The 27498-nt window shown below is 40.6% G+C and overlaps 1 protein-coding gene across 9 annotated transcripts in view; it reads right to left on the reverse strand.

The window, feature by feature from the left end:
* Positions 1-2465: 2465 nt before the first annotated feature.
* The window catches only part of LOC125304699 (probable helicase senataxin), a 30098-nt gene continuing 5065 nt past the window's right edge, over positions 2466-27498 (reverse strand). The window contains exons 1-12 of one of the 9 annotated variants that reach the window (XM_048259173.1): positions 12035-12056; positions 11813-11912; positions 11648-11733; positions 10627-10698; positions 10176-10331; positions 9651-9758; positions 8251-8420; positions 7811-7903; positions 7543-7719; positions 7271-7369; positions 3430-3517; positions 2466-3310 (exon numbers count right to left, since the gene is read on the reverse strand). In XM_048259173.1, coding sequence (XP_048115130.1) covers positions 3128-3310; positions 3430-3517; positions 7271-7369; positions 7543-7719; positions 7811-7903; positions 8251-8420; positions 9651-9758; positions 10176-10331; positions 10627-10698; positions 11648-11725 — 1224 coding nt within the window. In that variant the 5' untranslated portion in view covers positions 11726-11733; positions 11813-11912; positions 12035-12056 and the 3' untranslated portion in view covers positions 2466-3127. Of the gene's footprint in view, positions 3311-3429; positions 3518-7270; positions 7370-7542; positions 7720-7810; positions 7904-8250; positions 8421-9650; positions 9759-10175; positions 10332-10626; positions 10699-11647; positions 11913-12034; positions 12177-12301; positions 12458-12556; positions 12769-17640; positions 17821-17995; positions 19093-19307; positions 20892-21117; positions 22217-27498 lie in introns of those variants that run through there. The other 8 variants (XM_048259175.1, XM_048259176.1, XM_048259169.1 and 5 more) reach the window with 8 other exon arrangements.

A 27498-nucleotide genomic window follows, 5' to 3' on the forward strand; every position in this document is an offset into this window, starting at 1 on the left:
TTTAAGTGTAGCAATAGGTCAATGTAAACAGTGGTACAGGTGAAATTGGTAAAAAAAATAATTTCATTTAATACTTTAAAAAAATATGCAAATGAGGCATTATCTACTAAATGTGCCAATTTGCAATGATTTTCAAACAGAATTTTGAATATGGGATAAAGCTATGTTCAAATTGATTTTCATTTTGTTGACATACTTGGTATCAAAGTTTCTTAAGACATCAGACATACATACAAATGACTGTCCACAGTATTGGTCCAATGCTTCTAAAAGATTGAAGAATATAGGCCTATTGTGTCACAGTGTGTGGTCAAAATTACTCCAAGAAAACTAGTGTCCTCGATACCAGGAGCATGTTACCAACATCAAATGTCAAAGTAACAAGCCCACACGTGAAGCCAGTTCTTATCCTTAAAGGAGAATTCGGTGATATTGAGCTAAAGTGTGTTGAAAACATGATACCGAGTGTGAGCGTATGTCTCATAGTTATTTCTGGCTTGTCCCCTGCACTCAAAATCTAGCCAGTTAGTTAGCGATGCAACAGCAACAGCAATGGTGGTGCTTGACCTTCTAACCATGTAAATAAATCACTGTTTTACACCATTTCACAGGGCTCAATGTATCTCCACACTTCTGTTGGTAGACTTCGGGGGCCTGACATTTTAAAAAAAACGAGAGACATTGAGAACTTTGAAAGACTGGTACTTTTACTTACAAGGCGATTTATGCAGACAGTATCTTCACAAAGTTTATGTTTGCAGCCATCTTGAATTTAGTCGCGATAAATTCGAGCGATCTAAGAATGAACAGGTAATAGGGATCAGATTCCAAAAATAATTCTGTGGGAAATGCATGGATTCCAGTTTCTTCCAGTAGCAGCAACTGGAATCCATGCATTTCCACAGAATTATTTTTGGAATCAGATCCCCTATCATACCTGTTCATTCTTACTCGTCGCTCGACTTATTGTGACTAAATTCAAGATGGCTGCAAACGCTAAACTTTGTGAAGATACTGTCTGCATAAATCGTCTTGTAGGTAAAGTACCAGTGCTTTTTCAAAGTTCTCAATGTCTCGTTTTAAATGTCAGGGCCCTCGGAAGTCTACCAATGAAGTGTGGAGATACATTGAGCCTCGTAAATGGTGTAAAACAGTGATTTATTTGCATGGCTAGCACAATGCCGAAGCACCACAGAAAAAGCTGATAACTAGTGGCTAACTAGCGCCAGATTTTGGAGTGCAGGGGACAAGCCGAGATGGGCTATGAGACATACGTTCACACTCGGTATCATGTTTCAACACACTTTAGCTCAATATCACACCGGAATTCTCCTTTAACGCACACCCACGGAAACTCACAAGATGCACCTACCAGTGACCATCTAACCAGCTGGCATTTAGCAGAGATAAGAATGTTTACATAGAACCCCTCAACCTGCATGTTTGTCCTGTTATTCCCCATGGGGTCACCATCACATACCTTACATTCCTATAGAGGAGGTTTCAGATGACACAGGGGTTATCTTAACATTCCTAAGTCAAAGGATGGCAACCAGTTAGATAGATAGATAGATAGATAGATAGATATAGATAGATTTGATAGATATACTACATAAGTTATACAATATTTAATTCAATGAGAAACATATACAAATTCTCCCATAAGTGCATTTAAAGGTCATTATAAATGTATTGCTTAATTCAAATTATCCTCACATGAATTTGTATGTCAAATTCCTTCGCACCGCATGAAAGGTGGGGACATACTAATCACAAACATATAGCTAGCGCTTGCCTGGGACACTTGAGCAAGCATCATTCTGTGCCACCTTTATCTCATTCATCTTTGCTTTACTAACTACATCATAGTGAGCTCTATAAACTGGAGTACAGTATGTTTTTAAAAAGAGCTATTTTGACTTTTTCAGTGCACATATGTGCCAGTATATTTGCTTATGTGTACAATTTACACCACACTGTATGTCATCATCACATTGATCATTCCTGATGATGTGCCCTCAGTATCTTACTTTGTTTAGACTGTCTGCATTCTGACAAAAAATGCTGTTAAACTGAGACTTGGACTAATGACTTTGAGGTCTTTTCAGCACCTGGATTTAGCTGGGCTGCAGGTAATTCTATCTATTGTAACCTTACTTTTCCTGTATAATCATCCACTGGTCATCTCTCAGGCCAAAATAACTTTCAATTTATTTGGTAAGATTATATAGGAGATTGAATTATCAATCAAACTACCGTAATGGTTATGTAGATAATGTAGCAACATTATGTAGCAATTTTATCTTGAAATACTGGTTTCAAATCATTTTGATGGTACACTGACTTATGATAGGGAAAATTACATCTTTGTCATTGCCACTGCATCTCCATTAGTGACCCCATTGTGTTATTTGTCAAATGACGCTAAAGGCTTAACCAGGATACTGAAAAGTGACAAGAAGAAGTAATATCAAGTGGAGTTTAATGGTTATAATGCATAACATACTCTGACAGCCATTTGCTAAAAGCACAAAAGCTCCAGATAAAATTAGATCCTAAACATTGTGTGCATCCCTGTTGAGCAGCCTTTCTGTTCCATTTTGTAACAGATATAAAAAAGTGACTGACCACATGAAACTTTTATAATTAAAAGGTAGATATAAAAACATTCTGTTATGTATGTACAGTGCACTATGTACACCCAGTGGTCCCAGTATGGAGATTATATATACTGTACAGTATATATAAGAAAAGGAGCTACTTCTTCAGTGTGGAACTTAATGAACTTGACCTGTCGGCTATGGACTGTGCCGGCACCGGACAGGGTCATTGTCTGTCACATTCGTATGAGTCACACTAGTCCCTGCTAGCCCTGAGTCTGTCACATTCGTATGAGTCACACTAGTCCCTGCTAGCCCTGAGTCTGTCACATTCGTATGAGTCACACTAGTCCCTGCTAGCCCTGAGTCTGTCACATTCGTATGAGTCACACTAGTCCCTGCTAGCCCTGAGGGGCTGGGGTTAGGAGGCAGCAGTGCGCGAGGGGCTGCCCTGATGTCAGGATGTGAAGGGAACTTTTCCTGAGGACATGTTACTGGAGTTTGAGTCGGGGGGTTGTGCTGTTTGATCAGAAGAGATGGGGCCCGTTGGAGGGATGCAAAGACCGATCCTGCGTCCTGTGAGGGGGAGAGAGGTAGGCGTCATCTTCTTTCAGGATCTTCCGGGCATGAACTAAGTGTCGCTCCTCCGTTTTTATGATGATCCCACGGCTCTCAGCGTCCTCTATTAGAGGCTCCCAGTTTCTGTGTTTCTAGGGAAAATGTATAACATTGTCAAGGGAAAAAAATTCCTTGATAAGCAGCATATTGCCTAATAAAAAAAACCCTAAGCAGGGATTGCTATGGCTGAGATAGAGCATGCCTATATTACCTTCAGAGTGCTGAGGTGTCCCAAAATGAAAAGGCTGTATTTGGCTCTGGTGATGGCAACATTAATTTGCTGACGGCTCCCTAGAAACCTAACACACAGGAACCACATTACTTTAGAAACATAACAAACCAAAGTGTTGTCCGAAATACATTTGCGATGTTAGCCAGAGCTAACCAATTCAATAGTAGCAGAGAAGTGTAGTACAGTGTAGTGCAGTGAATAAAACATTGGATATGAAATGTTGCATGAATCATATGATGCCATATTTTGCTTAAAGCTGCAGTTGGCAAGTCTGACAGATTGAGGGGACTTTTGCCAAAATGTTGAATGTTTACAACTCTCATGCCCCTCCCCCACTACCACCGGGCACCCTCTCATCGAGTTTGTGCTCGTCAGTGTGCACCAGACTGCAACAGACTGTGATTGACAGTCAGATCTTACACAGCCCTGCTCTGATTGGACCAGAAGAACCGGAGCTGTGGATTTTTGCAAAACAAATAACAGGCTCTAGGTGGAGGTAGAAGTGTGTGTTTTTTTTTCTAAAACCGGCTGATTTATGTTGTTCTGTCAGAGCATAGTGTTGGTTTCAGTGAATATGATCAAAAAAATCTTGCTAACTGCAGGCTTTAATGATCAACTTAAGAGAAATTGCTGTCATTAAGCCTGTCATTATCTCTGCTAACAGCACAAGAATGATGTGCACAGACAAAGAACAGCACTCGGCACCTGTCCATCCCACAACCCTTGTTCTTGGCGACTCTGCTGTGAGACATATAGATGGGGAAGGGATGATTGTACGCTGTTTTCCAAATACATCAGTGTCTGAGACAAAGAACAGACTTACAGAAATAGTGTCAAAATATAAAACAATCAAATGCATCATTGTGCATGTAGGAGCAAATGACATTTACAAAGAGCCGCTGTATGCCCAAGAAGATTTCAAGGAACTTTTTTCTGTCCTATATGAGCTTGGAATACAAATTTTCATCAGTGGTCCACTCCCAGCCTTTTCAGTTTAAACACCTGGCTCGCAAAAACATGCTTTTCAGTTGGAATTAACTTTATTGACAATTTCAACCTTTTCTGGAATTGCAGAGAATTTCAGACCAAGTAGCACAGAACTCAGTTGGATTGGAGCCAAAATCTGAACTGAAAACTATCGCCTCTCTCTGCACCACTCAGCATTTTTGCTGCCAACCTTGTGCCGACCCTCTGATAAGCAGTAGCCGTACAGACGGAACAAGACATCAACAACTCGGCTAAACCAAAACACTCTGCACGAGCTGAAACACAGTCATGCCGAACCCCCCCTGCTGTAGGGCCCACTGACAATCACCCAGCAGCCCCCACTGAAATAAAGATCTTGGAGGAACATAAACATCCCGCTCAACAATGCCCAACCACATCCACTGGAACAAATGAGCATGAGGAGATAAACTATGTTGGAGTGCTGCAGAAATCTATATCACCTACCACGACTGCGGAGACGGCATCAGGAAAGAAGAGTTATGCTGACATACCAGTGACAAGGACACTGCTAGAATTACTGTGGAAAGTGAACTACCTAAGCGGTCAAATGGAGACTGTGAACATGTGGAAGCAACACCCCACCCCAACTCCCCTGAATACCCATCACCATCTCCACCCCAGCATATGTCACTCCCTGCAAGTACTGTATGCAGAGATCAATGCCAATAACCAGGCAGCTTTTTAACAGCCCAATACCATCAGTATACCATCAGTCCCTCCGTGACTGTCCCTCCTTTCCTTTCTTCAAAGCTCACCTCAAGACCTTTCAAGACTCATCGCAATTTTTTTTTTTTTTTTACTGTTTGTGTTTGTGTTTGTGTTTTGTTTTGTTTTGTTTGTGTTGGCTTTGTAAAGTGACCTTGAGTCTGAGAAAGGCATTATATAAATAAAACATATTATTATTATTATTATTATTATTATTATTATTATTGTTATTATCATTATTATTATATCAGCCCGAGACCTTCAACTGTGTTCCCAACCTTTACAGCACCAAAAAAGCCCCCCCCCCCCCCCCCCCATTCAATAGAATCTTTTCAGCAGTCATAATGCCTTCCTAAAAAGACTATCAAACAGCTTCAGATGTTGCAAAATGCAGCGGCTTCCAGTAAGTCACATAATTGACTTTAAAGCGCTTCTGCTTGTTTATAAATCACTAAATGGAACGGAACCAAATTACCTAGCAGACATGCTTCAGCAGTACACACCTTCCAGACCTCTCAGGTCTCAGGAGAAATACTTGTTAGTAAAACCTACTGTTAGTACTAAACATGGTGAAGCAGCATTTAGTTGCTATGCAGTTCAGCTCTGGAACTCAGATGAGATCAAAATTGCACCAACTGTAGCCAGTTTAAAATCTAGACTTAAGACCAAACTTTTCTCATATACTTTCTGCTTCCTGATAACTTATTTTTTACATTTCTAAATTTGGGAAAGTCTTTCAGCTAAAATTTTAATAGTTTCTATGCTGTTTTTTATTTAATTATTACTTTTTAATTATAAACACTTTTGAATTATTGCCCTTTTATGCTTTTTACCTTGTGTGTTTTTTATTATTATTATTATTATTATTATTATTCTTTACTTAAACTATTCTTTGACTATTGCCCTTCTATGGTTTTATCAGCTATTCCTGTTTGCTTTTGTTTATGTAAAGCACATTGAATGACCTCTGTGTATGAAATGTGCTATGTAAATAAAGTTCACTTGACTTGACTTGACTTCCTAAGGACTTTTCAGGATGATTTTCCTCTGTTGCTTGTCTGTGCAGGATTACACAAAAACTAGCACTCTTATCATATAATTTGGTGCAAATGTGTAACATAGGCCAATGAAGAACCATTTAAAATGTTGAGTCCCTCTGACTCATGGGGTGGCTCAACGGCCTTCGTTTCACTATCGCCACGCCAACGCTGTAAGATCCTGTATCGGGTTGGGCCTTAGTTGGATTTATTTGCTTTCTGAGTGATATTCTTGTCTATCATGTTATGAAGACAGCATGAAATTTAGCATCTTTTGCGTATTCATATCTAAGTATGTTCTTGTCATTTTTTCAAGTTATATTTTTGTAGCTTGGCTGACACCAAACCAATTCTCAACCATCTGTCATCACATCAAAACCCATCACATGCCAGATAATGTGATTCTTTCCTGAGTTTTTGGTTGCTTGAATGGGAGGAAGGCCAGACAGATCGGCCAGAGCAAATTAAAGTGCGCTTCAGGATTTGTCTGATTCCTGGGTGTGCCTGGGTCCCTGCGGGCACTGGGCCATTGTGTGTAGCAGAACACCTATGCTACCACTGCGCTATAGCACACCAAAAAGAATTGCATATTTGCACACATATCCTGTAACCTGAAAAATTCAGACCCTGATAATCTAGAAAGATTAAGGGTCTGGCAAAGAGCAATGTAATGGCCCAACTCGAGGGGCAGCATCTCACTGCACGCAATTGGATAACACTAGACCATGTTTACTCTGAATGATTTCGGACTTCGACGCAATCGGATAACACTACGACCAATGTGTACTGTCCTCCAACGTTGCAGCGCTGTCTTCATCAGTTTAGTTAGTCTCGAATTTGTTGAGGTAAAAGTAACGTGCATCATTGCTCTTTGCCAGAGTGTCTCGCGAGAACTCTGGATTTCCAGGGTATATATACTGTACAACATATACAAAATAGCTGCAGAAGAGCACAACGACCATCAAATTCCAATTCAAAATAAGTAACAAAGCCTTGAAAAAAAAAATCTTAAAAAAACACAAGTACCGTTGCTTGCAGATGAACATGTGTACACAATGACACAGACTTACTCGGTGGAGTCCACTTTATTGCTGGATCGCACACAGGACACAATGATACAGTCATTCTCTCTACCCTGAAATCTACTGACTGAGTCCACCACCACTTTCCTAACATGGAGACAAAACAAAGACACAAAAACAACAATTCAATGAACATACAGTACAACACTCAATGTGTATGCAGTAAAAACAATAAACAATTCCCCCAAAACCCAACATTAAGACATCTAGTGATACTGTGGGATTGAGAGTGGGAAAAAGTTTGGTGGTCCGACACTAACTTTGATAAGCCTTTTCCTTGGAGGGCTTGGCAAATCCGAAACTTCTGTGCATTGCACTGTGTTATGACCCCAACAACCCCAGCAAGTGACTTGCCGGGATTGCGGAGCTGGTACCTCTTAGTGACCAACCGTACCAACTCTACAGTCAGTTCCACCTCCTTAGGGTTGAAATATGAGCTGCCATGCACACACAGAGAAATTGTCAACATAAGTAATGGAGCAGCACATGCTTATTTTTTAAATGCATTTCTTTAAGGTGATGACATACTCCCTCTCTCTCATCTCCTGTCCATCAGCAACATCAAACACCCTGTAGGACTTACAAGCCCAGTCACTAGAGCAGCGACTCTGAGCGATCGTTCTGAAAGACATACCCAAACTGTATCTGTCAAATATACCGAAAACTGAGCTATGACTGCAATGTGAAATATGTCAGGTTTTGTATCGGTGCACCCCAAAATATTACTGACTCACATTATGCAGGTTTTTAGGGTTTCCTGTGGTTAGTTATTGTAGCAAATTCATTCATTCATTCATTCATTCATTCATTCCTTTTTGATGGATTGACAGATAGAAATGATTGTGCAAAAGGATTTCTGTTAATTGACTGATGTCAAACGTGTGTCAATCCTATAATCCGTTATTCATTTGCCATCAGTCAAGCATTAGCTTTAGGACATGCATGGACAGTAAATATGTGCATCTCACCTATCCGCCTTGAGTAAGTTTCCGTAGAAGTATTTGGATGGGAAGTTTTGGATATCCACGTGCATCCTGTATTGCTGACTCAGGAAGTGGGTGTGTGGGGGGCTCAGTAGCTGTACACACTTGTGAAGTCGATCCATCAGTGACTGGTCAAACCTGAGCTCCTTTGTTTTCTGTCACACACACACACACACACACACACACACACACACACACGCACGTTGATGAAATACTGACTGATTTTCCCAGACAGTTGATCAAGCACATTCCTCAGGCTCTAATTTGTGTGACACACAATGCGCCAGGCAATGCATTGATACCATCAGAAACAAACTAATGCTAATTTAACAAGATGTGCCACAGTGTGCCCGATCCTTCAGTGTCCCGGGAATCCTTGACACAAAATAACTGAAGGATAAAAAATCTGGAAAAAAAAACTCTGGGTAAACCTATATGACCATATGAACATCACCAACATAACAGCCTTAAAGAGCATGTCATTGCGGTTTTCAAGCAGGCACATTCCTATATCTGTGTTTCATTGAATTAAGCCCACAACATCTACAGAAGGCTCCACAGTATCTGGTGTCCCACAAATTAACAAATTCTTCTGTTTATGATAAGATCAGCATCATAACCAGGCAAACCGCAAGCCCTTGATGCAGACACAAGGCCTTGATCCCTGTAATTTGCCAGCAGAGAACACAGAGCCATAACGCACACATAGCTTACAGCTTCCACCTTCACCCACCCTATTGACTGAGGCTCTGTGGAGTTAGAAGAACATCATAGGTGGCTCCTGCAATGAACTGAATGTGTTTATCATCCCTGGCCAATAGCTCTCTCCAGCTAATCTCTCCCTTCTCAACACCACACCAGTTCATCCGTTGTCCTTGTTTCACTTCAGACACCGCTGCTGAATGTGTAGTTTGCTCTTCTTGTTTCCGGAATAAAGCTGGCTTAGACTTACCGCATGCTTTACAGCTGGTATAAGACCAAGCCCTGCTCTTCCCTTCTGCACCTGCCCAATGATATCCTGATCCTGAGCAGTGCACCTTGGAGCATGCTTGACTGCTTCCCGTGGATTCCACTTCCTACCTGAGCGCTTTGTGTTGCACTCTGTGCATGAAAAATGCCAGCCTGATGTCGTCATACTCAATTCTAGTCAGAACTTCCCTACCTTACATGTTGTGGGTGAGGCTAAGTTCGGCTGGCACCCAGGCTAGAAAAATGTGCTATATAAATAAAATACTTACTTACTTACTTACTTACCTGTTTTAACTATTAGGGCAGTGTTCTTTATGACTGGATCCTTGGACTGAGACGGTGTCATCTGCAAGCTAGTCTTTCCGTAAATGTCTCTAAATTAGAAAATATTCTCATCCTTGCCTAGTAGACAATACCTGTGATTTGACTGTTGGTGGGAGCTGCTCAGGATCTCCCACCAGGACAAGCGAGGGGCAACGGAACAGCAGAGGAATCAGAGTCTCTGTCTCCTTGGCCTGACCAGCCTATGACACACACACACACACACACACACACACACACACATTTGAATGCTTTTATTTGGATCTGAAAGGCAAGCAAGGAAAACAAGATCCAAATACTCTGGGAAGAGTCATTAATAAGGTGACAGGTCTACATGGCTCACATGCTTTTACAGGTCCTTCCATTTATAATACTCAGCACATTAAGGATAAACAAAACATCTTCGTCTCCATATTTGCATGCTCCCTATAGTGACCAAATGAAATGGGTAACCTCATACACTGACATGCATGTGTAGGGTACATTTGCATGTACACACACACATACAGTACACACACTCACACACAGAAATCGTGCAATAAGGATACATTGCTATGGGTGACTACACTGCGGACTTTCACCAGTAGATTGCCCACAGCCAATCCCTCACCTCACCTCACCTCATCAATGATGACACAGTTGAATGGCACATCGTCCTGAAGTTGGGAAGGGAATTCCGTTTGCAGGTCGACACCTCCGCTGGTGCTCAGGGTGCAGCAGATGATGTTGGCCTCCTGCAGTATGAGCCGCTGCACGTTTTCTTTCCCGCTATTGCACTGTGGACAAGAGACGGACACAAATGCCTTTTAATTGGCTAAAAGCCAGTGGTGGTGACATTAGTTGGGCAAAAGACTCATGGTGAGTCAGTGGCAGTCGTCACTGAATTTAAAAGCCTAGTCGTCCATTTGTGTGTGTGTGTGTGTGTGTGTGTGTGTGTGTGTGTGTGTGTGTGTGTGTGTGTGTGTGTGTGTGTGTGTGTGTGTGTGTGTGTGGAGTGTGTGTGTGTGTGTGTGTGTGTGTGTGTGTACACACAAATGTACCCTACACATGCATGTCAGTGTATGAGGTTACCCATTTCATTTGGTCACAGAGTGTCTTCCTCCTTTCCTCCAGTTGTATTTTTTTCCCCAGCACTTTGTTACGCTACAGAGAAGCAGCAACAAGTTAGTGCTATGAATAAAGAAAACCAGCAGAAGAAACTCAAACATTTCCTAACCCCTGAGGTAATGAGCAGCAGTGTTGGGCAAGTTACTTCAAAAACTTAATGTATTATGTATTACTTATTACTGCCATTTCAAAGTAATTTGTTAAATTATAATATTATTGTCTTTGAATTGTAAGACATTACACTACTATTGCATTACCTTCTAAATGCAGTTTATTACGCTCAATTAACCTTTTATTGCAGCTTATTACCCTCAATTCTTTAAAAAAATAATTGTGCTATTTTGCAAGGTATAGAGAGATCTTTTGGTTTCGCACACAAAGTGCACATAACTATTATGTTCTTCATATCCTTGTCTCTGACAAACTGAAAATAATGAGCGTAGGCTTATGTCCATCGAGTCTGCTGCAGCCAGTCACAGTCATTTTCAACCAGTAACAGGAGATATCGTTCTACTATTTGCGCAGATTTTTTTCTCCTCTGTTTATTTTCGAAGTGTTGTTTGTGAATATGTATCAAAACAAAACAGCATTTAATTTCGGGTTAAAATGCATTGTGACGTGTGTTACTGAAGTTTGTAACTGAGTAAAATATTACCCACATTTTTTGCAATGTCTTACATTACCGCATGACAGCAAAAAGCTGTAAATATATTAGTGTTACTCCCAACACTGATGAGCTGCTATTTAAATAATGCAGCTAACTACATATATCTTTTTTATTGACAAGCCCATGGGTGCGCTTACGTAAGCTAGGAAGAAGACTTGTGTTACACTTGGCGACACGATGCGCTGAGAGTCAGATAGGACCCTAAATTTGTCACAGTCATTAAATTATATCATTGCCTGATGTCAGTAAATGTAACTCTGTCTGAATTGGACACACTCACACACACACACACACACACACACACACACACACCCTTACCTTCTCTTGAGTTTGGGAGTTGCCATGTATTTCGTTCAGGTTCTGTATCCTCTGCGCCAAAGTTGCAATCTCCTGCATATCCCACTCTATGCAAGCCACATGGGAAACGTGTTGAGACTGAGCCAGGGCAGTTTGCAATGTGTGTAGCTGTGTGAGGAACCTCACCTATTCGCCGTTTGGCTAGAAGGTGCAAACTGAACTTCAGCTAGCCCAGAGATGTTTTTCTCACTGCCCAGTCTCACCAGATTAACACCTTCACAGTTGCCTATGCAGAACAAAAAATTATTTATTGCCTATGCAGAACAAAAAAAATATTTATCACTCGTATGATCACACGCAGTTACACTAGATACAAGCAGCAGCATCCACGTGTGTGCTGTTGTGTACCTCTGCGCCTTCCATCTTTGCTTTTTATTTTTCGAAAGAAGACAATGATTTTCTCCATTAGATTGTCGATTGCAGCAGCGGAAGGAGCACAGACGAGTGTGTGCCAAGGCTTTTGCCCAGTGGGGTCCGCTGCACTAAACTTCTGAAACATACACATGGCGGCTGGTCAGTGGTTGTGAACTGAGAGAATCCGTATATAAAGCATACACACACACACACACACACACACACACACACACACACACACACACACACACACACACTCACCTGTGACAATTGATAGAGTAGGTGTACAATGGTGTGACTCTTGCCAGTTCCAGGGGGCCCATGGATCATACATATTTGGGGGGTTGGCTGTTCACTCATCACCATAGAAAGAACACAATTTATGGCCTTAGCCTGGTCGGTATTGCATCTCTCAAACTAAGGAAAGATGCAAAAAACAATTACATTACATTATATGCATGTGTACTAAAATGCTGACATCCAAAAGCCCAGAGCTGACATAAGATGCTTTCTTACCATGGATTCAGAATCTGGTAGGACATGTGCAAAGTGCTTATCTGGTGCCAGGATTGTGTGGATTAGGGCATTGTCGCGAATGTGGCACAGAGCATTGAGCTCCAGCATGGCACTCCGTATACTGCCAATCACCTCACAATCTACCTGCTGCTTGTCAACGGACAACACACTGCCACATGTCTGTACTTTCAGTTTCAGCTCTCGCCTCAAATCTGTCCAGATGCAAAAATAGAAGAGAATAATAGTATGGGATTAGTTTTAGCCTGCTCTTGTATTGTGTGTGTGTGTGCGCAAGACAAACACACACACACACACACACACACACACACACACACACTGTGACACTGCCACATTAGTTATGAATAGTGTTTTTTTTTATTCAATATATAACGGTAATCAGCATATCCATGGAAAAAATTAAGTGAAATCCTTGCAAGGTTGATCATACATTTTCTGGAGTGCTTATTTGCTTATCTTTTTGTGTTTTGCTGCTGCTGAAAGCATCATCAATACAGGCATCCATGCTATGCAGACTAAACTGAATAACTGAACTAGTGCTTTAAAAAACTTTATTCATCGTATTGCAGTGATAGTCCAGCCTAAACGATGTCCAGACCAACCGTCAAGCAATAGGGTGAGGTGAGATGTCATCAGCTGGCGCCCCCCGATGAAACCTGACTTAAAGATGGCTGCGGCCTATCTTTTATACCCCTTGGCCTTCGAGAAGTGCCCTCTTCTCGCCATTTTCAAAAAACACCTTTTGGCCAATCAACATCTGACAGGGTTAATAATATTGGTGGAAACCATTTTCCCATCATGCATAAAAATATAACTACAAAACTGTGTAGCTCTGGGTCTTTCTGGCTCTATCCAGTTGGGTGTAAGCAGGGCTTTCTTATCTTGTTTACTTCATAGCAGACAATGCCCACCTGTTACTTGGCCTTGCTCTTATCCTGACCAGCTGACATCCTCCCCTCTCTCTTGACCATCATATGAGGATGTCTTTTCCTAGTGTCTTCATCTTCCTGCTCCCCACTCCCTGACTGTTGCTCTGGTCTGCTCAAGATGTGTAACTGAAATGCTCATAATTACTGCAGTAATATTAAAACTTATAAAACCATAAATGCATCCTTTAAGTCATAGAAAACACCACATTGCCTATGGAGCAATTTTTTAAAAGTCTAGCAGCAGAGTTTTGTATAGTTACAATTTCTTTATATGCTTTTTGGGAGACCAGTATAAAGTGCATTGCAGTAGTCTAAACTACTAATGATAAAGACATGGATTCATTTCTCTGCATCTTGTTGAGTTAAAAAAGGCCACACTTTGCCAATGTTTCTCAGGTGGAAATAAGCTCTCTGGGTAACTTCACTAATATGGGGCTTGAAGCTTAAAGGAGAACTCGGGCCATTTTTAACTCAGAGCTCAGTTGATCATGTTCACGGAATACCGTTGGTCGGTAAAACCATGAAAAAAAAACGGTGCTGTCTGACGCGAGACAGCCGGTCTAGGGCTTACAAACTATGCTATGGGGGCATGCACTAAACTTACAAGCTATGCTATGGGGCCATGCACTACACTGTGCCTTTGTTCCTCTTAACAGACTCAAAATGTCATGACAAGTGCTGTGCAACATGAACAGGATCCTTTCATTGCTACCTCATTGATGCACAGTACATATTTACAGTAAGTAAATAAAATGAATCATGTGGAAATACATGATTAAATGAATGAAACAATGTAGAAATAATCTACATAAATAGCCTACATAAATGAAGCAATGTGGAAATAGAAAAATATATAAATCAAGCAATGTGGAAATACATAAATAAATAAATTAAGTAATAGAAAGAAAGAAAGAAAGAAAGAAAGTGAGTAGAATTTTGAATTTGATTCGGGACAGAACTGGTAACTAGTGAAGCTGAGAAAGAATAGGGGTGATATGTGCAGATCTCTTGGTATGAGTGATTAGTCTGGCTGCGGAGTTCTGAATGTATTGTAGTCTTTGAAGTGATTTAGTGGGGAGGCCAATGAATAGGGAGTTGCAGTAGTCTAGACGGAATGTAATGAAGGAGTGAACCAGGGTCTGTGCAACAGGGCGAAGGCGGGCAATGTTCCAGAGGTGAAAGAATGCAGTTTTAGTGAGGAGGGATTTAATGTGGGGGTCGCAACAGAGTGAGGAGTCAACCAGTATGCCAAGGTTTCTGACAACAGGAGCGGATTTGACAATTGTACCATCAATGTTCAGACTGAGACTATGAAATTTGGACAGTTGAGGTTTGGGGCTGATGAGAAGGATTTCAGTTTTATCTGTTGTTACGACCCGGCTCTAAGCCAAAAGCAATAAATAACCATTACCAAAAAATGTTTAGGGGAAAGTAAAAGCATGTATGCAAGTGTATTCATGTGGGTGCGTGTATGCCAAAGTCAGTATGATGTTCCAAGATGGAAAGAAGGCGCTGGTGAGAGAGAGAGATAACCCAGAGGTGCCGGCAACAGAAAAGTGCCCCAAATCAAGAGAGAGAACAACCCCTTAAATACCAACACACCTTCACCAGGTGTGCGTGATTAGCCAATTAGACCAGCTAGGCCGGCATTGGCCTGAAGGGGCACAAGGGGTCGTAACACTGTGTTGAGTTTTAGAAAGTTAGCTTGCATCCATAGCTTTAAATCAGAAAGGCAGTTAGTGTGAACTGGGAAGAGAGGGAGGATGTAGTGAGATATAACATATGTTCATTTTTAATTTGATGCCAGCAACATGTTTCAAAAAACAGTTGGGACAAGGAATGTTTACCACTGTGCTGCTTCACCTCTTCATTTAACAAAATTCTGTAAATGTTTAGGAACTGAGGAGACCAGTTGCTAGAGTTTTGAGAATGGAATGTTGTTCCATTCCTCCCCGATTTCATTCCATTCTAATTTGACAAATCTGGACTGCAGACAGGCCATTTTAGCACCTACAGTATGCTAAACCTATCTATGAGGAATTGCTGTTTAAATATGTGCAGAATTCATTTTGGTATTGTTTTCCTGAAATATGCAAGGTCTTCCCTGGAAAAAACATTGTCTGGATGGTAATACATGTTGCTCATTCAGAATTGATTGTGCTTTGCCAAAATGTTAAGATGCCCATGCTGTAGGCACAAATGCTCCTCCACACCCTCATATATGTTGGATTTCAAACTGAGCACTAAAACATGTTGGATAGGTTGGATACTTGGATAGGCTGGATACTTGGATAGGCCCTCTTCCAAATGAGTCCATGATTTCCAAAAAGAATGGCACATTTTGATTGGTCTAACCACAGGACCTTTTTCCATGTTACCTCAGTCTATTTCAAACAAGCTCAGGCCCAGATAAGATGGTGGTATTTTCTGTATCATGTCTCAATACAATTTTGGCCGATTTGGCAGTTACAATTTTGGCTGCAGTTTTTGAATTGAGTATCAAACTGTGCACATAGACAATGGTTATCAGAGGTTTTCCGGAGCCCATACAGTGACAGGTCTGGAAACAAGTCTGGTTTTGATGCAGTGCCATCTGAGGTCCAAGGCCATCCAGTATTGTTTTTTCAGCTCTTTCCCTTGTTTGCAAAGATTTCTCTGGATTCTCTGAATGTTTTAATAATATTATGACCTGTAGATGATGAACTCCCCAAATAGTTGCACACAGGTTTACACAGGTGATGAATACCCCTACATCTTCACTTTGAAGAGACCCTGCCTCTCTGGAATGCTCTTTTTCATACCCAATCGTGTTGTCAGTTGCCCTAATTAGTTGTGAAACATTCCTCCTTTTGTTTTCTTTATCATTACACAACTTTCCAGCATTTTGTTACCCCCGTCCCAACTTTTTCTGAAACATGTTGTCACATTCAAAATTAACATATATTTTCCATTAAATAGTCAAATTTGTCATTTTCAACATTTGATATTTTGTCTGTGTCCTTTTTGCAAGAGATTTGCAGATTATTACATTCTGTTTTTTATTAACATTTTACATTCTACATTGTAGTAGAAATGTTGGATTACTAACTAATCTTATTACATAGAGGTGATTAACAATACATTTTCATATATTATGTGTATGCTTTTCTATACATTCAATACTGTGCATCAACTTTGCTTTGTCTGTCATTTGCTCTCTCCGTGTCATGATTTTCTAATAAAGGTCATGTGACCCCCTTTGTCACGAGTTAAGGGTATTCTGCCTGAGGCAGTAATATTAGCAATATCCTGACAGGAAATGGACTATGGCAAGAAAATGCTGAAGGATGTATATTGTATTGACCAATTATCTTACTTACTTGGAGTAGCCACATGACTTATGGCCACATGCCATGTCCAAGAAGTGTACATGTATTGTTGTATTTCTGCAAGTATGAGGAGTTTTGGAAAAGAACATTGTACTCATGGGATTTGTATTACCACAATGTAACTAACATGTATAAGATGGGGTCTCGCCCTAGATAACTTCGAGTAGTGTTACTGGAACGTGCTGTTGCCAGTGACTTGCTCCCGGTGAATAAACCTGCAGTGATTTCTCACACCTGAGTGTGCCTGGAGATTTTTTCACAACATTCCAACTTTTTCTGATTTGGGGTTATAGAAGCCTACATCCTAGATCCTAGAGTTTCCATTATTTTCAGCAATTACCTTAGAGAAGTGGATCCTTATCTCATATATATAATTATAGTTTAGAAGTGGATCCTTATCTCACATATATAATTATAGTTTGCTATTTTTTTTGTTAGAATGGAACGGTGAACTTGTATCTTAGATTTCCTCCATGTTCTCTCAGTTTTTCTACAGGATCTTTTTTGGTCATGGACATTTTCATTCATCCAAATTCAGTTTGCTACAGGGCCATATAATAATAACAATAAGACATAAGAATGCCCATCCAGCATTCTACAGTCTATGGGCAAGAGTGAATAAGGTGGTGGGGGAGTGTTTGGGAAGCTCCCAAAGACCCACATCAGACCTGAAAAGGTCCGCTCTTGAAACTACAGCTTGACCAGGTTAACCTGACTGAAAATGATAGAAGAAGAAACTTGAAACTAGAAATATGATCACAGGTCATACCTGTAACTTCACTGTGGGATACGACACCAAAGTGTGGTTGTGGTTCACAATCATCTGGTTTGTGTTCATCGTTGAAGTGCGAGTAAGTATTTGAAGCCGTGTTTTGTGGGAGCCATAGGATCACAACGTCGTCCTCTTTTGGGTAGAACTGTTGAGACTCCTGCTGGGGTGTGAGATTTGCTGTTCAAGACACATACCCACAGTTAGAATCACTCAAACACTTAACCATTATTTCACATAGGCAGACAGCTGACTATTCTTATTGGTATAGAGATGCAAGACAAATGCAGGAGAAAGACTAGAGAAGCAGATGGTGTAGAAAGTAGGCATTCAAGACAGGGTGGGGGGGTTTTACCAGTAAAATTAGCATTGGTGACAGTGAAGAGGCCAGTATCCAAAGACCCGTCATCAACAGACTGAACCATCAGCTTCAGTTTGACCCGGTCCTCCCTCAGCCACTCACTGACCAGCTGTGAAGCAAACCAGATTATATAAACATCCAGATACCACATTATGCTCATACATTCAAGTTTTTCGATACATTTAAGGGGTTCATTTCAATCTGATCCATCAATATATACCACGTTGTGTGTGTGAATGTAGAAATGCTAGATATAGCTTTTAGCATGGAACAACAGCATGAGAATGAAACACTCAAGTTAAACTCTGATAGATTGAGTCTTAAATTAAGGAATGGTCACTTAATTAAAGTCTTAGGAACTGACAGACAGTCCAACATCAAACTTTCAGTCATAATGACAGATAACACATCTATGGATTAACTATTATATTGTGGATCTAGCTAAATCAAGATTTTAGCAAATGCAGACCACAATCCCCAAAAACATTGTTGAACTACAAGTATCCTGGGGTGCGTTTCCCAAAACCATAGTTGCTAACTAAGTTAGCAACTTTGTTGGTTGCAATGCAATTTCCCATTGCCAACTAACAGGTTAGCAACTATGGTTTTGGGAAACGCACCCCTGACCCAGAGACAAATAGTTTGTACAAAAAAAATATGAGACTGTTTAACAAAGGCTAGAACACAACAAACAGCGTACAAAAATTGCAAATACAATCAGGCATCCATACCTCTAAACCAACTTGATGACTGTATTCCAAGCACATTTCATAAAAAACATAATTACTATAATAACAATTTAGTTTAAAACAAAATTACTCAAAATAATTTAAAATCCACAAATTAACTTAATAAGGTGTGATCCGTTCCACAATCTAATGATGAAATAAAACATGTATGAAGAGCTAGGAGAAACAAACAAACAAACAAAAAAAGAGCAGAAGGGGAGGGAAGAATCGAGAACTTCTGCTCTAGTATAGAAAACAGACCTGTAAGCAGATTGCAATAAGGCAATTCCATGGAAAATTATGTTTTTTGTAACATCCATAACACCAATAAAATGTGATGATATGGTATGATGTGAATGATTACATGAAATTTGAGCATTTGCTATTTTTTGGCTAAAGAATGTACATGACAAAAAATGCACAAAAAATGAATGTTATCATTCACATCATACAAATGCCAAGGCATTTCACTGGCATTATGGATGTGACAAATAGTCCATTTTCCGTGGAATTGCCCAATACACATGATATGTAATGTATACAGTATATGTGGATACAGGACACAATGTAGGACAAACCTCCTCAAATGTGTTGGTAAGCAGCAGTGGGAAAAATGTGTCGTAATAGTCTTTAAATGATTGAAAGGTCCGTGATACCAGCTTTAGTGGCAGATCACAGAGAGCCTCTGGAGGACCAAACTGCTCATAGTCCTTAAAAAAGCTGTACTTCCATTTCAGAATTTTTTCCTTGAGAATGGACGCCTTCTGTCTCCCTGATGACGTAAATGCTTCAGTGCGGGGATACCTCTTGTCTATGGGGGGTGGCTGTGGAAAGGTTTCGTAGACTTGCTTATCAGATTGAGGGGGAAAAGGTGGGACTTTGGGTATGGGAGGGTGTCTGAATTCAGGCTGAGCTGATGGAAGTCGTGGTGGTGGTACAAGTGGCAGAGGCATGTGGGCTTGGTGGCCCATCTTTGGTTTGGAAGGTGTGAGTTTCGTCATATCTTTCATCAGTGTATCATTGCGTGAACTAGGGCTAAATATCTTTGTGGTGGTCAACATCGAAGACATGCCAGCTTTCAATGACTCATCCTTTTCGTGCAAGGAGGTGGATCTTTGTAATGTTGGAGGTTGGGGTGAAGAGAGAGACTGAACAGGTTGTTCTCCAGGTATTGAAACAGTATTATTACCCTTTTTCTCATCACTCATCACATGCTTTTCTCCTTCACTGACACAAGGTTTGGCTTTCTTGGTATGCTTAGTTGGAGACAAGGGAGTTGCAGTCGCCTTCTGTAGCTGATCACGGTTCAGTTTGTGGAACTGCATTTCCTGAGGATCTAGCTGCAGCTTCTTTAAATGTTTGCCCTTTTTCTTACGGGTAGAGGCAGGTTTAAATTTCTTCACCTCCTGCCCCTCCTGGCCATGACGGCGCAGCTGTCTCAAATATTCCAAGGAATCCTCAGATTGTTCAGAAGCCATCCTTTTACGCCTACTCAATCTCGAGAACTCCCCAATTGACGAGTCTTGGACATTCTTAGTGGGAACAATGGCAGGGTTGTTGACACAGGAAGTGCTTGGAGTATGAACCTGCGCTTTGATATTCGTTTTGACATTTGCTGTCTGAGTCACATGGTAAGCTTTTCCTCTCCTTCGGAGAGGTTGCGCCGGAATGATAGGTATTTGTGGTTTCTTTGGTATCTTTGAAGGTTGTTTCAGTGGTGATTTAGGTTTGCCAGTCTCAGTTTCAAAGCCTTTTGGGGCTTTTGAAATCTCAGGAACATCATCATGGTCTATCACGAAAATGGTGATATCGCCCTCCTCACTCCTATCCTTTACCCCTCGTATTACAGGTTGCTGTGGCTCATTGTCATCTACCTCTTCATCTGGCCAGTGTGATGTCTGATCACAGTTAGAGGTTGAAGGACGAGGACTCTCTGGTCGACTTTTCTCTTCTGAGGGCAGATCAGGTGGGTTGACACCACCCACACCATCTGGTTTGATCTTGACCAGGTTCTTACTGATGAGATGAGATGATATATCCCGCAGTTTGGCGAAGTCAGGCTTCAGGTGTCGAAATTTCACTCCTTTCTCCATATTTGCTCCTCTTTAATGGAACACGAGGGACGTGACCAACAAAAGGTGACTCCACTGCCGCTGTCTCTGCTGGAGGAGAGGGGAAAGTAAAACATGTACTTTTTTATTTTGGACCATCCATTTAATTGGTGAAGTGTTTGAACCCACACACACACAAACACACATACACAGGGTTGATTGTCAGCCCAAGAATATCCTTTTAAAAACGGTATCAAGCTGTCACTGTCAATAGGGGAGAATTATTATAGTGTGGGGCATAAGACATAACATAGACATGGTGAGCAAGACAACTCACAGGGAACTTCATACAGGAAAATTCAGGATTTTTCCATCTGGAAACATTTAGGGCATCAGAGTAAACTGCCAGTAGCCAGAGCCAGTTGCTGCTTCACTGGGAAGCCTCATATAGCAACCTCAAACCATGTCAGGGATCTGCCCTCAGACTCATGTCCCTTTAAGAAGTTTGGTAGTTGACAAATTGACATGGCCACAAATGTCAATGTGTTTTCAAGCCTTTTTGTGTTGCTTCAGTTGCTAGATTGGATTAGGCTACAGTTGTTCTGTTCATAAACAGCATTCCTCTGTAACACCAACAGCACCAACATTTTTGTGAGGCTGAACACAGATCTGATATGGCTTGGGACTAGTTATAAAGATCTCTGGTCTAGATCCACCATCATCTCTCAGTCTTGGAGTGCATTCATGAGGCTTGATTTCTTTCCTGCAGTTGCCCTCTTTGATATTTTTCCTGCTTCCAAAAGGCCCAGGGTTGCGAAAGAGGGCATTGTTGTTAGTCCTTCTTTCCTTTAGCACCAGCCCAAGTTGCCAAAGCATCTGGTTATGCCTCCAGGTGTAGTCTCCTTGGATGAGGCTGGCCTTGCAGCACTTGGGTATGTGCTGTAGGGTTGCTAGTGTTTGTCAAAGGGAAAATAATCAATGGGTCCTTTGCAAGCTACTGGTTACTGGGTAAGAATGTCATAGATGGCTCTAATGAAGCTTAGTGTGCTTCTGTCTTATACATCTTATAAGCCTTTCTTGGATTGTTACTTCAGCTCCTTTACAGAGAAGGCATTACATCCCTACTGTGAATAGTGAAAAGTGCTCTCCCAAATATGGCCAACATCAATTCCTTTACTGCCTGTCCTTCATCACCCCAATTGATGGGGGCATACTTGGCAGACTTGAACCTAAAAATTGAAAGTGAAGTGAACACAGATCATCATCAATTGATGATTATAGTAGGGGTGGGAATCACATTGCCCAAGATGCCTAGATCACAATTAGAGCTGCAAAAATGAATCGATTAGTTTAGATTAACTATTATTCACTAACTATTTTGATAATTCATCAATCGGTTTGAGTAAACTTTAAATAAACAATTGATACAATTCTGATTTTTTTTTTTTTTTGGTTTCTTACTCAACAACAGTGAACTGAATATCTATTATCATAATTTTCTACACCAAACAACTAATCTGACTAACTACAAACTAAACTGACTGCAAATGACACGTTAATCAACCAAATAATCATTATTCCACAGTCCTAATCACAATACAACGATTCTGCCATATGACAAAAAAAAAAAATTCTGATGAAGCAGCTGGGTAACTGAAGAAGTAAAAATATTTGTATCCATTGGAAAGGCTTGGAAGTAAAAGATGTAAGGAAAATAAGGAGGAAAGAAGGTAGGCATTGACATATTAGAAACTGATATGTAGCCACCCTACACTGTCCTGCTTTCCAGGCTAGTTAGGATGAAACTAAACTGTAGCTACTGTAACACACATTGCATGGTGTACCTGGTATCTAAAAAGACACTCCATGTAAACATGTGCTGTCTGCCAACAACTGTTAAACACAACATTACTACCCAACCATAGATCCTGCACAGCAGGAAACAACCACAACAGTAAAGCTGTAAACCTTTGTGAACATTTGTAGTATATTTATTAAAGTACCAAAGAGAAGGCACAGAATGTGAAGAGAAAACATGAAACAAGTTGATGACATCAATGAGGGCTGACCTCGGGAAAGACACATACTACAATGGCCTCCCACAGATTATCTCTTAAAGGAGTACAGTCACACCGGTGTGACGGGAATGTTGAGAAATGAACGTTCTAAAGAATATCTGGGTTCATTGAATTCAACATAGAATTTTAGAACCTTCAATTGTTGCGGAACTTTGAATGTTCAAAAACCTACACCTTTAAGGGTTAAGAGACACATCTATCTCACATGAAGCTTGCGAAGCAGATGGCAAGGCCTTTTTCAAACAACCTTGAAAGGCACCACCAGCCTCCATTATTCTAGGAATTCATAATTTCTCTGCCGACAGATAGAGATAAGGGAGGGTCCAAATTCAAAAGTGATTGATGGGGAATGCGTAATGTACACCAAAATTAAACTAATATTAAAACAACACCTCAACAAAATACAAAATGCTGAGGAGAAACTAATTTAAGTTTTTAGTCATACGAAGCATAGATATACACTGCCAGATATACACTAACAGTCAAAAGTTTGGACACTTAGAAACTTTTCAGATTACATTATGTAATCTGAAAACTGCTGCCTAATTTTTTTAGCTAGTATTCTATAATGGAGTGGAATGGAATTTCTAAGTGTCTCAAAACTTTTGACTATACTACACCTATGAAGTAGATCTGGTAAAAAAAAGTTTAATCTCCATTCCATATTAATGCTTATGAATGGTAACTATAACAACGATAGTAGGACAACGGTTGAGCCTGGAGGCAGGCTTTGCAACAATGGAATCAACTGTAAACAGCTGAAAAAACTAACGATTTTAGCTCAGACTAACTCATTTAGTATTAATAATTGATTTCATATTTATTTATTTCGTAAGTGACCATGGTATAAACGGGATAATGCCCTTCGATGGGTCCATTATCAGAAATAAATGGACTTCGCGGAAGCAACGCCACCACGTCGTCCATTTATTTCTGATAATGGACACCTCGTCAGGCGTTATCCCTTACATATCTATGATATGACACATCACAATGAGCCAATGGCCTGAAACAATACTATTTTGTGCCTTCAGTAAACTCAAGGTGAGACTGTGCTCTTTGGCACACTGCTACTTTTGCAAAATGAACTGAAACTTCAGCTTCCTGTTTGCTGCACCTTTGCCACAGAAAGGAAATGAGGCACCACTGTTGTTGTTTTCAGCTTCCTGTATTCTTCTCCTGTGCCATTGCTGAAATATTTAACTGAATCTTCAGCTGTTCTGCACCTGTACCTCTGTTAAAATATTTTTTCATAATTACTACACCTGTATATTTTTAAGTCACTTTTCAGTTTTCTCCTGTTCTGCACCTTTGATGTATTTTTACAAGACTGAACTGACGTTCCTTGGGCATACAGTAGTCTCATAGAGGAGTGTAAAAAGATCAAGTGCAGTCAGTGGCATCATGGCCTACCCACCACCCACTAATTCTTTATATAGTATAGAGTCTAGGGCTGATGGGCTTACTGGCAGTTAGATTTGAGGCTATTATATTATATTGTGGCACCACTCAATAAACTCAAGAAAAAAAAGGGGCAGCTTTGGAGTAGTCTGTGTAGTATCAGGCTGCCTTTTAACATCTTAAGGGTCTGTTGTAGTCACTACAAAAAAAACTGAAAATGCTCCTGTTGCTCTATGTAACAGAGTACAATTAGTTAGAAAAAAGTTTTTACAAAATCGGTGCTACCTAATGAAAGTACAGACAAATCGAAGTATTGTAAATCTTGTGTTTCGAAAGGTTGTAAAAATGTTATTTTATGAAGGGTGTGTTTTTATAATACCTTAGCTTCCTGTTGCAGCCACAATGAAGGAAGGCTTAGCAAGTTGATTAATGAATGCAGTGCAGACCCTAAGTTGTTTTTGCTCCAGAACATTCCTTTAACCCCAAAACTGCTCCCAATGTGCCAGTTGACACCCTGCATGGAGGCCTGCGCCATTTGTGAATATGTTATATAAATGCAGTATATACAGTAAATAAGTAAGATACATGCAGTGTATTAGTAAACATTACAACTATAACTTCACTTGAAGTACACTTAACAGTTTACTACTTTTACACCTTAAAAATACTTACACTATAATGTACTATAATTAACTAAAAGGTGTACTAGAAGTATATAACTAGTATCTTCCCTAGCTTACAGTATAGTTCTCAGTACTTACAAGTTTACTATTATAAACTGAAAGTGGGCCAATTTAAAGTCCGAAGAAGGATAAACAAACATTTATACTACAGTAATAAACTACCTAAAGTAAACTGGGAATTATACTTACAAATTATACTGCAAAAATTAACTTTAAGTATACCTGTTTTTTGGTAAGGGTTATCACCACTCAAAACATTGTGTCGAATTCTGATCAACTGATTCAAACTCAGACTTGGTTCATGAAGCAAGCTGCTCTGACTTATTGTGCTTGGCTTTTATATTCTTACAAGTAATCATAACTTGTTTTGTGAGCTTAGAATAGAATGGGGACCCCACACATCTCCATTACCAAACTAGGTAATGCATAGGTAGTGCTTAGGTCTTTATTCTATTTACTCTCTCTGACCTCTGACCTCACTGAACAGCTGCCCCTATGGGTTACTTATAGGTTCCAAGCCCTTATTTGTGTTTTACTATTTCAGTCTACAGCCATGTCCTTTTCAGTATACAATAAAGACACTACAACAATAATTTGATGCATTTGATGGTGTTGTAGATATACTAACTCACTAGTTCAAAACTCCACTAATTCCTTCAATGAGGTAAAGAAGTGGCCTTGCACCTCTCGCGCTCCTGTCCTTTTGAATCTCAGCCTATACCCCTGTTCTGTACTCACTATAGCAAATTCAGTTCCCTCTTGTACACTTAGCTTGGGGTTCACATAGGCAGGATTCCACTCTCGCGCCAGCTGCCTACTCCAGGCTTGTTTTAGAGCGGTGCTCCTTTTTGGAGCTCCATGTAGACACAGTCAGCCTTAGTGACAGATATTTTATTAGGCTGTAGGATTAATTTTACTCACAAATCTACCGATCTTCCACATCCTCATCATCATCCACATCTATGCCTATGATTTGATGATGTGGGTCTAAGACATCCAACGATGAAATCACAGCATTAGTTAATTCCCCAAAGCTTCTGAACAGAATAAAATGTTTGTAAATGGCTTCCCCATCTCTAACAATCAGGCTCCATTCATTAATTCATAGCTCAGAAATGGGAAAGGATCTGTCGTGGAAAATTCCACATCTGAACCTCTTTCAATAGAGTGATTCAATTAGCACTCTGGAACCAAGCGTCCAATGGAGACAACGAAGACGAGAGATGCTGAGACACTGTTGATCCTTTCATTCACCGTATTGCAGTGAGAATACAATAGGAACAATGTCTAGACTGAACTGTCAGGCAATAGGATGAAGAGTATGATATATAATGGTGGAACCCTTTTTTGGTGGAACCCTTTTTCCATTTATACATAAAAATATATGTGCTCATTTGCTTTCTAGGATTTTGCAATGTGCCTGATATACACATTATTGCATTTGCATTATGCCTCATTTGACTATAATTGCATTTGCATCGTAGCACTTGTTTTTAGTTTCACCCTAACTAATTTAGGAAAAAGGGGTCCCTGTATAGGCCATTTCTTGTAACTGGTGTTGTTTGCCTTGACCATCTGGTGCTTCCATTTACACTGATTTTACTCAGTCCTACTGTTCTGACAGTCAGTTCAGACAACGTGCAAAATTGGTCCAGCTGCAAAGTGCATTCTACCAGAGAAAAACACCACAGTCCACTGGTTCATGGTCAACATTACAGCTTAGTTACTTTATTGCATTTCCCATCCCACCAGGGCATTTCTCACTTCACATACACAAACGCTTCCCCACTCACACAGAAGACATGCAAGAAATATGTGTTGCTATAACCCAACCATGACTAGACTCCCATATTCAGGAGTGCAGGTACTGTAGGAGCGACAAGACCTCAATTCCAGCTGTTACACCCCAGCTACAATCCGATACCACCATCACAACCCTTTGTCCATCCGAATCTGATCCTGAAGACAATGGAGCTCGGACACTTCCGGTTCTCTCCTGCAGAACCCTGCAGAACCTATGTTGGCTCCAGAGGGGCCTCTCCTCTCTGCATCAGTGCAAGCGGTGCCCCGACCTCCAGGGAAAAAAAAAACGTAGCACATTAATAGGGCCAACTACATACTAGCTGGCAACCGTTACACTCACTTCCCTAAAACCTCACTCCCGATCCGGGTCACGCCACCCTGCGACCTGTTTACTGCACAGCTCAGTCCTGCACTCGTCCCAATTCAAACCCGCATGCATGCACACACGCACCACCTCAGATCGAGAGCAGAGCCTTTCTAATGAGGAGACACAGCAATCAAAAATCCTCCATAGAAATGCATGGGGTTAGTTTGTAACACCAATATGGCAGTTGACTACACATATCCCCCCTTCTCGCAAAAAAAAAGTCAATATTGTGGTGTGAGAATCATATGTTGTGATCTCTCGCCGCTGGAGCAAGGTTGATGTCAAAAGCCATCCTCTGCCAAAATACATGCCCCATAAGTGCCCAAAAAGCATTACAATATGGCGCCCGAAAGGGAGGAACTTGCCTAAAAGGACTTTGTCGAGAG

This window comes from Alosa alosa, chromosome 12 (assembly GCF_017589495.1).
Source record: "Alosa alosa isolate M-15738 ecotype Scorff River chromosome 12, AALO_Geno_1.1, whole genome shotgun sequence".
Taxonomy (NCBI): Eukaryota; Metazoa; Chordata; class Actinopteri; order Clupeiformes; family Clupeidae; genus Alosa; species Alosa alosa.